This window comes from Haplochromis burtoni, unplaced genomic scaffold (genome assembly GCF_018398535.1).
Source record: "Haplochromis burtoni strain Fernald_Lab_line unplaced genomic scaffold, NCSU_Asbu1 Contig_175, whole genome shotgun sequence".
NCBI classification, from domain to species: Eukaryota; Metazoa; Chordata; class Actinopteri; order Cichliformes; family Cichlidae; genus Haplochromis; species Haplochromis burtoni.
The window spans coordinates 471825-485672 of NW_024582536.1; the positions used below are offsets into that span (position 1 = coordinate 471825).

At 41.5% G+C, this 13848-nt stretch overlaps 1 protein-coding gene across 1 annotated transcript in view; it reads right to left on the reverse strand.

The window, feature by feature from the left end:
* Positions 1 to 13848, reverse strand: part of myo10 (myosin X) — a 125223-nt gene that overhangs the window by 80650 nt on the left and 30725 nt on the right. The window contains exon 2 of the mRNA XM_042225547.1: positions 4758 to 4856. Coding sequence (XP_042081481.1) covers positions 4758 to 4856 — 99 coding nt within the window. The remainder of the gene's footprint in view (positions 1 to 4757; positions 4857 to 13848) is intronic.

A 13848-nucleotide genomic window follows, 5' to 3' on the forward strand; every position in this document is an offset into this window, starting at 1 on the left:
ACATTTAACAGCACTTTAACCACTGAAGGCCACTCAAAGCTTCAATATGAGGAATGAACTGGGCTCATTATTCTTTCTGAGTAGAAGGAATAAAAGTTTGAATTTTATCCCGAGTCTGGTGTCACCAAATTTATCCTCAGGATTAAGAGCTCAGCAGATTTAATGGCTTTAGCAGCTAGATTACACTCAGGCTGAACACACTAATTCCAATTAGTTCAATAGTTTGTTGTTTGTCACTAAGTGTAAGTGACACCGAAGTAACAGAAAAAGGACACATTTAGCAGCAGGGTGCTTAAACGCTGACAGAAAATTAAACGCAGTATGTTGTCTTTGCATTACTTCAAAAAAAAGGAGAAAGAAACATTCAAAGATTGTTGTTTGACCATGTGTAGTAGGAATAAATGACACGTGTACACATGTGCACAGTGCTGTAAGCAACAGGTTGGGCTAATTTTATATTTGGCTAATTTTGGGAAATAATAATAATAATTAAATACAACTCCACTCCAATAACACACTTTTATTCTTTAAGCCTTAAAAACCATCAGAAAGCGTGCAGCGTTGTACTTGTACTAGTGAAGCACTTCAGTAACTTATGAGCCCACAGCGTTCACGCTGTAGCCACTGTGATGTTAACAGTGTTGCAGTAACGCGTTTCTCTGACTCGTCAGCTTTGGATTTCCTCACAAGGAGCAGCATTTGCGCTGAAGCTGAACAGGTGACCTTCATCTCCAGTTACACACAACAGACAACTGGCAGACACACACGAACACACACCTTCATATTTAAATCTATGAATTAGAATGAGTTCACACAAATGCACAAAAGGACAATGGACATGCATGCAAACACACTTGTTTGTATCACGACTTCAGCACTCGCTTAATGATACAAAGGAGCTGCTGTACGATGTCTTGCTCAAGGGCACACACTGCAGTCACATACTGTTTTAAGGCACTTTTTTTAGTTACAGGAGAGCCGACGGAACAGAAGGCCACTCCTGATGCTAGTCACACTAGCTGGTGTGTAGTAAGCGATTATAAGTAACTATTACTAGTATTGTTGAGGCTCTTGAGCAGAGTGTAGTGCCTTTATGTTCTTAACTCTGAGCTTATCAAAAAGAAACCGTTCAACACACAATCCTCAATAAGATTATCACAGCTGTTTACAGCAACTGAAGGAGCTGAGAGAAAAATAAACTATATGAGAAAGAGGAGATATAAGACGAGTAATATGAAAAGCAGAAATAAAAGGAAATCAAAAAGATGAATAACAAGAAAATACATAAAAAAGACAAGGATGGAAGAGAGAAAAATAAGAAACGGGTGGGAACCCAAAGAATAATGAAGAGATCGAAGGAAAAATAAGGATTAAAAAGTCATTTAACATTTAAAAAAAAAAAAAAAAAAAAAAAAAAAAAAAAAAAAAAAACGAATCCCAAAAATAAATGAGAGAAAATAAAACCCAAACAAGTTAAATTATCAAATGATTAGAGACTAAAATAAAACAATTTAAAAAAGAATTTAGTTTTAAAAAATAAAGAAAAATTAAATGGACAACAGAGATGGATGTATTGAAAAAAAAAAATAAGAGAAAGACACAAGAGAAGAAACAGGTACAGGAAGTGAAGGTACAGGTAAGATGAGTAATACGAGGAAAACTTTATTAACAAAGACAACTTTATCACCACAAAGCATAATTTGTTTGAACTGTGAGGCTCCAAAGCAGCGAGTCAGTTAGCATGCTACGGGCTGAAATTTATTACTTGGAATAATGAAAAATGGCTGGTAAGAGGGAAGAAAAGATTTCGAGTTACTTGGATATAAAACCATTACAACTCATCCTGAGGGGAGCATGAATGGTGGCACTACAAAAAACAAATAACAAACCAAAGTGTCTCCTATATCTGTAGGATCTGTCTGATCCACGGATAGCTTTGTTAAGCTTTCGTGCTAATTTATCATGTAGATGTGGAAAAGCAGAGATTTTTCACTCAGTAAGAGAAAACTTTGACCTGCTGGAAACACATTACAAGTTTTAAGAACGCCAAGTTCACGTGGACTCCTGAGGCGACAGATGTAAAGAGAGACGGACCCCTCCATCCTCTAGTTGACATTTTTTACTGTGGTGAGGAGAGTCATTAGCTTCAGTGGACGGCAGGTCTAACAGACTCTCTGAACGAGCAGAGGCCAGGAGATAAGAATGCCTTAATCTGCCAGTAAATCTTCAGGACAATACTTCAGCTCAACATGACCCTAAATCCCTCAGCACTCACATTTAGCGGCTGTCCTCTGGTAGTGACCCTCTGCTGCTCACTGGCTACACAGGAAGTCTTTGTTAAAGCTGTCAGCACAGGAGGGTAGTGCAGAGTAAATCCACCCAAACAGCTTGCACAGGTTATTGTTTGTTGGCCTGATTTTAAAGGCTTTGGTTGAACAGGAGAATAGGTGGCAGTGGAACTCACTGAAGCACAAACATGTGGAAGACTGCAGATATTAAACATCCTGGACTCTTTCAATTCCTAAAAAGGTTCCTCTATAATGACTCTGTGACCCACGGTTTGGCTTGTTAGGGTTTAGTTTAGACAAGCCCACCTTTTTTCCTTTTTCTTAAGCACTTTTTTTCCTCCAGATTCAGGTCATTTTTTGCAGTTTCACTTCCCCACACTTGCGTGAGTTCAGTGAAATGACAAATCATTTAGTTCTTCTCCTGCTGCTGGTTCTGGTTAGAACTACTAGTGTAGAAAGACTGTAAGCAGTTTCAGTTTAAGCGTGTCCGAGGGACGAGAACCTTCTTGAAAAAAAGCTGACATACCTGAACTACCTGGTCAACGATTCAGCTAACAGAAGACAGAAAGTTCACGTCAAGTTAGTTATCACTGACGCAATGTCAATTATCCGAACCACCACAACTGGCTATGATCAAGCTCCTCACCTTATCTCTTTATCACTGTTGATATTGCACCAGTCCACCTATCAGTCTCCCACTTGGCTCTTCCCTCACGCATGAACAAGATACCATGCCATGCCACGGCCCCACACAATCTGGAGGGGCTCAAAGGTGGAGAAAAGCCCACCCCAAATAAGCTACATGGGTCTGAGCTCCTGTAGGCCAACTTCCTGCAGGATGGGCTGTTGGTGTCTGGTGCAATGTGGATTGGGTAATGATCAGTTGCCAAATTTGGCATTAGGGAAATGGAGTAAAGTCTAAGTGTTCCAAATAATGGCGTGACCGGTCTCCACACCAACATGTGGACATCAGCCATAAGAAGTTGTCTCAGTTTGCAAGCTGTAGTTCAGTTACTCAAACAATCATACAATTAAATTCATTCATCTGCCAACGCAACATCCTAAAACACAGGTGTCGAACTCCAGGCCTCGAGGGCCGGTGCCCTGCAGGTTTTAGATGTGTCCTTGATCCAACACAGCTGATTCAAATGGCTAAATTACCTCCTCAACATGTCTTGAAGTTCTCCAGATGCCTGCTAATGAACTAACCGTTTGATTCAGGTGTGTTGACCCAGGGTGAGATCTAAAACCTGCAGGACACCGGCCCTCGAGGCCTGGAGTTCGACACCCCTGTCCTAAAAAGTACCTTCACATTAACAAATGTATCCCATCCCAACTAATACTACAAACAATGAAAATAATATTAGGGTCTACATTTTGTTTCGATCTGCCTATATAAAGAAACACAACAGAAAGTTGGTTAGACACCCAGAAATCCAGATGAGAACAGAGGTGTGACTATCTACAGGAAGCCAGCCAAATGCTGCTCTTACATGTGATCTGGTTTGTTGACACCACATGATGCTGGCACCTTTGGCTGTCTTTAAAGTGATTACTTTAATGTTTGGAGTCAATAGACCACCATTGTGTGCAGAAACCAACTTTTTGGGTACTCGTGACACTTCAATCCAAATCTATGGAACAAAACAGCTCACAGAAGATGTTTTCAAATCTAACGTCAAAACCTCCTTGATTGATTGAGGCATGTTAATTCTTAATAATCAACCCAAAACAATGTAAACCCAGTTCCATCTGCCCTACATCCTCCATATCCACTGTTTTGAAAACATGTGGATCAAAGATGTTATGCAGAGCCATATGGAGTTTAGGGATTTTGAGCTTATCCCAAATTATGGGAAGATCTCGCTAAGCCTGGGCTTTCTTATCAGCAACAGAACAGGTGTGGGAAAGATGGGAATGTTTCTCGTCTGCTAAGCAAACAGGCATATAGACTTAATGTTTTGTCCCAGTAGGATGGAAGGACACTCAAAGAAATGTAACCCTCAGAATCCAAAATTTAACCTTGGACTATACCTGCTTTTTAAGGATGTGCTATTTTACTACATCCAAATTTAATGTTAAGTTTAAGCAAATTGGGCCAAAAAGGTCATTCTACCTGTTGTGTTCTGTGAGTTTTTGCTCCCTTGATGCACTTTACACCTCTTACTTCATATTTTAAAAGTACTACATCTAACTCGTGTTTAAACACTGGATCTCCGGGCCAATCTTTGACATAACGTGTGACATACACCAATGCAAATCAGAGTAGCAGGGAACCACCACTGCTAAGGAAGTCTCACCTTATAGCCTAAAAGGCACCGACTTCATTTTAACAGCTAGGTGATATAAAGAGGTCCAGCTAAACTTATACATGTTCATTATGGAAGTAAGTCTGCTAAGAGAAGCTCATTATTTGGCACTAACAGTCAGTAGAGTTACTCAAGTGTTACCTGCTATAGTTGTTCTTACCTGGCCATAGTCAGTGGCAAAGACAACAACACCTCCGGAGCAAGAGGACACGGTGCTGGGAAGGAACTGCTCATCCTCCCGTAACCACACCCGGTCGCCCTGCAGAGGAAGAAGAAAAGTTTGCTGAAGACTCTGAATCAAAATATGACATTTATACATTTGTCTCTAAACAATTAATCAGTGATTTTCTGTCATCAATGATATTGCATGAATGGGACCATTATATACAACCTACTACATTTCTTTTTTTAAACTGATAATTTACAAAGCAAAGGGCATCTTAATTTGTTGTTGACCCTCAACAGATCCTAACCACACCTATGCTATTACTGCATAACAGAATCATCTAAATAACTGAATTAAAACCCAAGAAACTGCTTCATGTAACCTAAAAACATTAGAACTCTCTCCTTTTAAATTATTTCACTTTTAGGTTTCAGATCAATCCAATCTTGTGACTCTACACAACAATGCTAACTGAGTAATGGGATCCACTTCTGCGTCTGGTTTTTTTTGTACAGCACTCTAGAAATCTCAGGGAGACAGAGAAACGTAACTTTAAGACAGTATTTAAATAGACTATTTCAGAGGTGGTGCTGTTGGTATATTTTGTCCTTTGCTAAAGACACAGGCTTTCATGTTGCCAAGGCATGACCTTTCTCTGACCAAAAGCAGAGTCTCTGCTTTCATGAAAACACGGTAAGCTGTGCAGTGTTTAGTTTCAGAGGTCTCCACCTGCCGTCACCCAGGAGGCCAGTAAAGCTGCATGTTTATTGATGCTTTTTAGCGAGGAGTTCCTGAGAGGACTTTAATACCTGCTGACCAGTCAAGTTTACTGCCACTGGTTTTTACAGTGTTTCTCCTTAGAGTTAACAGCTGGATATGAAATGACTAGAATTCCCCTATTCTTTTGTGTTTGTGGAGGATTAGCAGGGAATCTGTGGAATTTACAAGAGGAGGTCTGCTTCTTAACTGCATGTTTAGACGGTTGAAACTTTGTTTGAATCGTTCTTTTGGCTTTGGAAACCTTTAAAAATAATAGCTTCACATCAAGAAAAGCTTTAGTTCTGACAGTGCAGATCATTGATGGATTCGTTTGTTTGATAGGACAGTTTCAGACTAGAAACCAGCCTCCCTGAAATACGACTGAGCTACAGAATCGAGGGGCCCTTCGAGTGGATTCCCTCCTAATCGCATAGCCACATGTGCTGTTGTTCATTAGCGTGACAGGCTAATGCTAATGGCAAAAACAAGCTATGCACTTCACTGAGAGGCCCCTCCTCTCTCCGAGCTAGACATACATGTGACCTTTGACCCATGGGCCCTCACTCAGACAGAGCTGTCCTGGTGCAGCAGAGAGGGGCACCTGGGTGGGAAAATGTTAGCAGATGAATGAATGACTGTGGAGTAAAACGTGCACACACAGAGTAAAGCTCAGCGTTGCAGTGTCAGCAGCAGATCAGAGGGGTGCTGCGTGTTGTTCTAAACCCCTGACCGCTCCTCTGTGCGGAGGGAAGCGGCACAGTTCAAACGGTCCTGGGATCTCCTGGTGAGATATAAATGTGGCAGTCAGAGGGACTCGAAAAGGAATTTCTCTTCTGATCCCAATTTGGTCATAAGAAGTCTTACAGAGAAACTGCTCATCATTCTTTACTTTGTTTGGCAAATTCTGAATGAAACCGTTGTTAGATGAAGTCCTCAATTTCGTCTTTGTTTTAGTTGCTAGTTTTTGCATTCCTTGCTTCTTGTGTTTTGTCTGCCGTATTATTCAGACCTGCTTAAGTGACCGAACAAAAAGATAAGAGGGAGAAGAGGAAGGTCCCAAAAGTTTAAACCTTAAGTGTTTAAGATGCTTTTCTGCTTTTGCTGACCACCTGAATATTCTCCTCCTGTTTAACCGTCTGAATGAACTTTTCCTCTCACGGTTGTGTTGAAAGAAGTCGTCTCCACATGAAGATAAAAATCCATTTTGATATCTTCATCAGAAGATCGTTTACAGGCCTCAGAATATCCCAGCTTACATGAGGACCAAGAGTTTACCGTTGTTCTGGCTCATTTTACTCACATTATATTTAACCAGGCCTGTTACCAATGATCATGATGTATAAATCAGCCTCTCTCCCATCGCACCATGTATCTATATCCCCTTTCTGTTTTTTAAAATTATCATTTACCGGGTTGGGTTCGTGTTATGAATGAACACATTTTAACCCCAAACCATGACCCTCACGATTCCTGAACCTAAGTGAAAGCGAAATTAAGCGAGTGAAACAAAGGCAAAACACAAATGAGAGCTCTAAACAGAGGCTGGACAGACAGCGGCGTCGGATTCTTTGGTGCTCCAGAAAAGAACCGAACAAAGGAAGGTGCTCCTTTGTAACACGCACAAAGAGAAGGAGTGTGCCGTTTACCAGCCCGGGACATATGGACATTCCTGGTGTGCACCAGCACGGGAATCTGATGCTCGCACCAAGTTTGGATGTAGAAAGCAAAAGGAGGGTCTCCTTCCACCCACTGGCACACTTTTCAAGGCTCTTTTACCTCCAAAGACACCCCCCACTCCGACCCCAAATACACACATACATTCATTTTGTTTGTCCATCCTCTCTCTGCTGAGAGAAGAAAAAGAGGCATCCAGCACACATCTTATTATCCTTTCTCTCCCACCCCTCTTAATCTTCTCTGTATCTCCTCCTCCCTGAACTCTATCCCTACATGAACACACACACACACACACACACACACACACACACAGGTACTACCCTATTTCTAAACAAGGGATCTGGGCCAAAAGACTCCGCTTCACCTCCTCTCCGTCATTCATCACCACTGATTGCCTGAACTTTGAACATCAAAGATCTCATTGGTACTTTCCAAAGGAATGAAGAAATTAAGGACCTAAAGTTGCATCTGTTAATGGATGAAAACCACACAGAGTTAAAGGCTAATAAAACTAGCAAATCACTCAAGAAGCACGTACCACGCTGCACAAAGCTTCAGTAACTGATATAAGGTGGGCTGGTTAAAGGGGAAATGGTCAAGAAGGTAATGTTTTTAAAACAGCAATACCACAAAAGTTAAGTGTATAATGCATATTTTTACTAGATTAGATCAAGTAGGCAGAGCAGAGGTTTCTCAGACGGCTGCACATAATTCCAACGTGCACGGAAGAGAGGAAAACTGTTCAGGCCAAACGTGTAACAGACATTTGGTGCATTGCGATTACATTTAAAGTCTTCCAAACACACGACTCAATGCAAACACTTACAAAAAAAATACAAATCACTTCACACACTGATGTGCAAGCCTTTCAGCTGAAATTATTCCACACCTGTAGAGTCTCCTTATACCGCCAATAATCACAAATAAATCACAAGCTCATCATCGCCAATTAAAGGACATCCAAAGCAGTAAAGCTCAACTTCAATGAGGAGAGAGAACAAAAGAGGAAACGGTTGAAAAAGATGTTACTGTTACTGTAAATGATTCTGCCCATCAGTCAGACTTTAGAAACGAATAATTCTTCATTGCTAGGAACAAGTTTAAACACATCATTAACAGGTTAAAACGCCAGCATTATTTACAGTACATAGAACATTACTGCGTTTCATCTTGTGGCGTTCATCAGGGTCACAACTGAAGCCAAACACACTGGTCTAGCAATAAAGCTGGTCTGTATGCAACGAGTGATAAGAGTTCAGAGCTCTTTAAAACGAACTCGTGATTTGATAACAGAGCATCAGTACCTGATAAGAGCACAACATGTGTTCCTGGTCTGTTGCAGACTACATAAAGACATGTAGTGCATCAGTTTCTTCTAATTAACTTTTCTTCAGGATCCAACCAATGGTTCAGATACCACAAAACTTAAATTATAAAGAAAGTTCTGTTGAAGCAGTCAGAGAATTTCAGCTCGTAAAAGCTTTCAAAACCACATCAACACAAAACCACCAGCCAAAATTAGGAAAAGTGAGACACCTGTACAAATCTGCAGTTACACTAATTTTCTATCACCACATTGACATGAAAGGAAGCGGGGCCTCGCCGAGCTAATGTCAACACATGAGCTGGGAAACGCTTGAGAGTCTCGACTGGGACTGGGAGCTGCAGATCAAAGCCCAGCTGTTACACCAGAAAGACCTCTGAGCCCCTCGGTCCAGCTAAACCTGAACAAACTCTCTCACACACTCAGAGGTGTCCGAGTATGACTGGTATGAACAGGCAGGATAATTACAGTGGGAAAGAAGCTGCTGAAGAATTATGTTGGATGCCCCCTTACACCAGAAAAGAGGTACAAGTTATTGGATATAGTGAGAAAGAAATAGCTTTGAGTCATAATTGGTTTTCTGAGAGTAGACACATGTTATAAGAAGTGCTTTGTGCATGGTTTTGGTGTTTTTGCAGGCTGTCTTATCCTATCAGATTAAAAATAATATATATAATAGTGAGATTCAACCTTCTATTTTTAGTCATTTTTGATCCATTAGGTTTAGAGCTTTATCCATCCTCCAACGTATAATATCTTCTGTAAACATGTTGGACGCATGTCTCAGTTATCCAGGGAGATGCTCTTTTCTGGCTGTTATCTCAATCCTGACACCTCCTCCTGGCCAGAGCCAAAACACCAACACAAACCTCCCACCCTGAAAGCTCTGGGAGTAGAATTGAAGCAGTCATCCATCGCCTGCGTGTATTTTCCCTGCGTAACCTCGACATGTGTGGCTAATACTCTCCCAGCAGGGAGCTGGGGAGGGGGGGCGAGGATATGTTCGGGGCTGGGAGCGTTCATACGCCATCGGTGTCGGGAATGAGCAGCTGCCTTGTTTGGGAGATTCCACTTCCTCTCCGACAACAAACTGAGTCTTGTGCTCGACCACAGCCTACCCCCTCTATCAGCGCCGTCAATGCAAAAGCCTGTGAGGCTTTTTCTTTATCTTTTCGTGAGCATTAAAACTTTGGCTCAACACAACTGCTGGTATGTTCTCTGGAAGATGACCCGCTGCTGCTCCTGCAAACAAACGCCACTATTTTCTTCCATCTTCATTTATTCCTCTGACGTTCAACTGCTGTTAACAAATAGCTAGAATAAATGAAAAGCCTGCCTTTACACGTATGTATCTGCAAACGAGGAAGCAGCAGTCCAGTTGTTTTCTAGAAGAATCCGTGCAATGTGTTGCTGCTGCTGAACTTTGACCTCGTCTACACCAGTTGTTCTGAGACCAGGCACATCTCCAACAGCTGCAGTCCTCCATCAATGTTTGCAGTGAATCTATCCTACCACAGTATTCCTTCAGTCAACTCTGAAGCTCTAAAGAGAACTCAACGTTATGGCGGGTGTTAATGGCATCGTTGCCAGCGAGATGTATGCACTGCTTCCCTGCATCAGTTACTTGTTGGCCGAGCCACTAGTGACAGTATACGGCTGACAGGCCGCTCAAACACCTGGTTATGGTCCATGTCAAATCTGCTCCCAGATTTCACACTTGTTTCCGATATATCTGAGGTGAAATCCGGGCAGAAACTACCATAGCATAGCATCTGCACAAACAAGTACTTTAAACAGCTTTAGGAGTTTCCAGAGAGCTCAGTTATATAAAGGAAGGTCCAATTCTTTAGATAACTGATCTTTTCAACCATCGTCCCCAACCTTTTGAAGTAATTTTGACCTGACAAATAACACGGCTTACTCTGTGTTACAGACACCCCAAAAGATTTGTGCTTAACTTTTGGAGATGTGAAATTTCCTATTTTATTAGACGGTGTTCAGTTCATCCATACAGCTTATGAATGCTGATAACCGGGCGCTCTTTTGACTAAATATAGTGACCTTTGGCTCCGCTGTCTGTTTATTTTTCACTCTGGTTGATATTCACTGATCTAAGATAGAAGATTCGTGTGCAGTCTTCATATAACATTTAGCATCTGACATCTTTGTTTCTTTGTTAACTGAAGAAAAGTGTTCAGGGTCTATACTGAAATGAAGACTTTCATTTATTTACCTTTATTTTAGCAGGGAGAGACATTTAGATTAAATCTTTGTTATACAACAGAGACCTGGCAAAGCAGCAGCCGTACATCAGTGTTGATATATGATACTACCTCTAATCATCAGAATATGATACAGTCTGCCAAATGGTACTTTAATCTCGTCTCCAACCCTCAGTCGTCTCCACCTGCAGATCATCAGGTCCCCTCAGTCAGTCGAGTAGAACGGATTATCTGCCCCTTGTTTAAACAAGCCCCACATGCTCATCACACCATCCCCCTTAAACATCAGGCCGAGAAGAAACGAATGACGGGTAAAAGCAAAAAGAAAAGAAAACTGGTAATTTTTTTAAGTTCTGCACGACTGCGAATAGAAACAAAGAAGTGCTGCGTCATGCACCGCTTATCTGAAGTCTAGAAGGCTTATGAACCCATTTTGATCTCAACTGTTTGAGCACATGATTCATGAGTACTTGAACCCTCAGAGGCAGGCATGCGGTTTCAAAACCTTACTAAATCTAAATTATTCTCTCTTCAGTGCTGAAAACATTATTCTGTGGCTTGAATTTGAATTTTCCACCACCTGATACTCACGCACAGCTATCACTCAAGAGTAAAGCTAAACAGTGAGGCTGATCCTGCACCCCGTCTTACTCTGAGCGTGATAGTAGGAGATTACAACAGACGGAGGGCAGGCCCAGATGCTTATTATCACGTCGGCTTTGTGAGAGACGTTGTGTGTCCAGCAGATAGTGATAATTTCCTGCAATGTGTCGTAGACAGCAGCTCCAGACCTTTTGTTTTGCTTTGTCTTTGGTGTGAGCAACCTGCTGGATGGATTAATTATTAACTGTTAGTGGGAAATACTTTTTACGACTTAGCAACTGTCACACGCTCACGTGATTTTGAATTTGTCTTCAGTTTATCGAGACGTGACATTTAAACTGCTGCTGAGGAAAGCCTCTGAGTGTTTGTCAGCCGAGTTGTGAGCTTAACGTGAGACGGATAAATTGTCTGGAAGTTTCCCCTACTTGAGGTGACGGTGGCAGTTGGAGAGTAAATCATTTTTACCGCAGAGAGATAATCTATGATTTCCACAAAGGTGAAAGTGTTTGATTTTTAAGCCACTTCAGGATAAAGTTTATTTTTTTGCAAACCATGTGCTCCCTGTGATGACAGTGAGTTACAAACAATGGAAACAATGCACACCTATACACCGGTGTTTACTGTGAAACTGCTCTCTGGGGAATGCAGCCAGGAGGAAGTCCACAAATTGACCTTGAACCTTTGCCAGCATGCGGTGCAGACCAATCACCTCGCAAAGCGTTTGTGGAGAGCCAACCAGCACAAGTTCAGCGGAAGACATTATTTAGATTTGAAAGACTGGACACACAGAGTGAGATCAGGGGATTGTGGGAACCGATTAGCCCGCTGTATTGACTTGCCTGGGAAAGCCTCACAACGTGTCACACACAGCAAAACAAACACACAAAGACAATTACACATGATTAAACCCAAGCACACCGACAGAAATACACACACTCGTCAGCGTGAACTCATTTATCGGATGCACACATTTCACTCACAACTGTATACGTGCAGTAATATCAACAAACAAACACGTTGTAATGCAAAACATCCTATAAACTTGCAAACGTGCATTAACTCACACATGCAAACAAGCAAATCATACAAACTGCAGATGCACAAGCACAACAACTGCATGCGCACACACACACACACACTCACACACACAAAAACAAAAACACACAGTTTTACGACCACGCAAACACAAGATCAGCTAAACATACTAAGAAGAATATGGACAACTGAACATGCATTTGGGAAAATTAGTCTGTCGGAGTCACAAAAAGCTTCACCGGTTAAAGAATTGTCACAAAAAAAACAGAGAAAACTGGGGGGGGGGGGGTTTTCGGGTGTCATCGTGGTGAGAGGGGGAATGAACCTAACATCCATGTGTTTGGACTGTGGGAGGATGCTGGAGGACGTGGAAAGAATCGTTGCAGACACAAACTACACACAAAAGAAACTCTACCATATCAAATATTAAACAAATACATACACACACTGTATGAGGCTGTAAACGTACATTTTTGCTGAAAAAGGGTTCTATGGGGAATGAATCACTTCGCACTTAGTGGCCCAGTTTTCCAGCCATGGAGACTGCTACTTGATCCAAAAAGCATCATATTTCTGTCATCATCCCTGCAGCCTTCAGCACAGCTAAAAATAACAGTTACTTTACATATTAAGTATTTTAAAACCTTCGGTTTGTTTTTCATTATGTTGATTGGAGACATGTGAAACCAATTTTCCTTTAACGAGCTTTGATGTTCTTCCATCTTTCTTAAAAAGCAGTCTAATCTCAGCCTATCGTTTAGGGAACGCTCTTATGTAACTCACTGAGGATGGAAGTTTACATTATCAAAGTCTGCTACAAAACTACTTGTTGTTTTTCCTTTTTTTCCCCCTTTAGCTTCAAGCAAAACTCAATTCACAAGAGTTATAGGAAGTACAGAGTTGCACGGGGAAAATGTAATTGTCTTCTTTGAAGCCGCTATATGGACCAAATCTTGGAAATGGTTCAGCACTGTAAGTGATGTCCCCACCGGTAGCTCGATCAGCGCTGAATACACTTCATCTGTCATAATAACTGCTGCCTTTACATGAGCTCCTTCTTATTGAATTTCCAGTGCTTAATGCACCTTAATTAGACGTTACTTAACCACCCGGCTCAGTGAGCAGTGCCACGTGTTACTGTGCCCTGAGCTGAGTGTGTCTGCTGAAGCCTGCGAGTCCTGACACATGACATGTCATTTCTTCTGAGAGCGGAGAAGTTTTATTAACGTGAATAAATTGGGAGTGTGGGATTTTTGGAAGGAGAGTCTGGATGGATGTAAGGATAAAACCTAAAACTGTTGCACAATGTGTAGAGACACTGCACAATTATTTATGAGTTTAAAGAGGTTTTGTTTTTTGTCGTCTGAATTCGGCTTTTAAATATGAGTCTTCCACTTATCCAAGTTCTCAAAAAGACATGAAGATGAGCACAGAACTACTAAACTAAACTAAACGAGACAGAAAG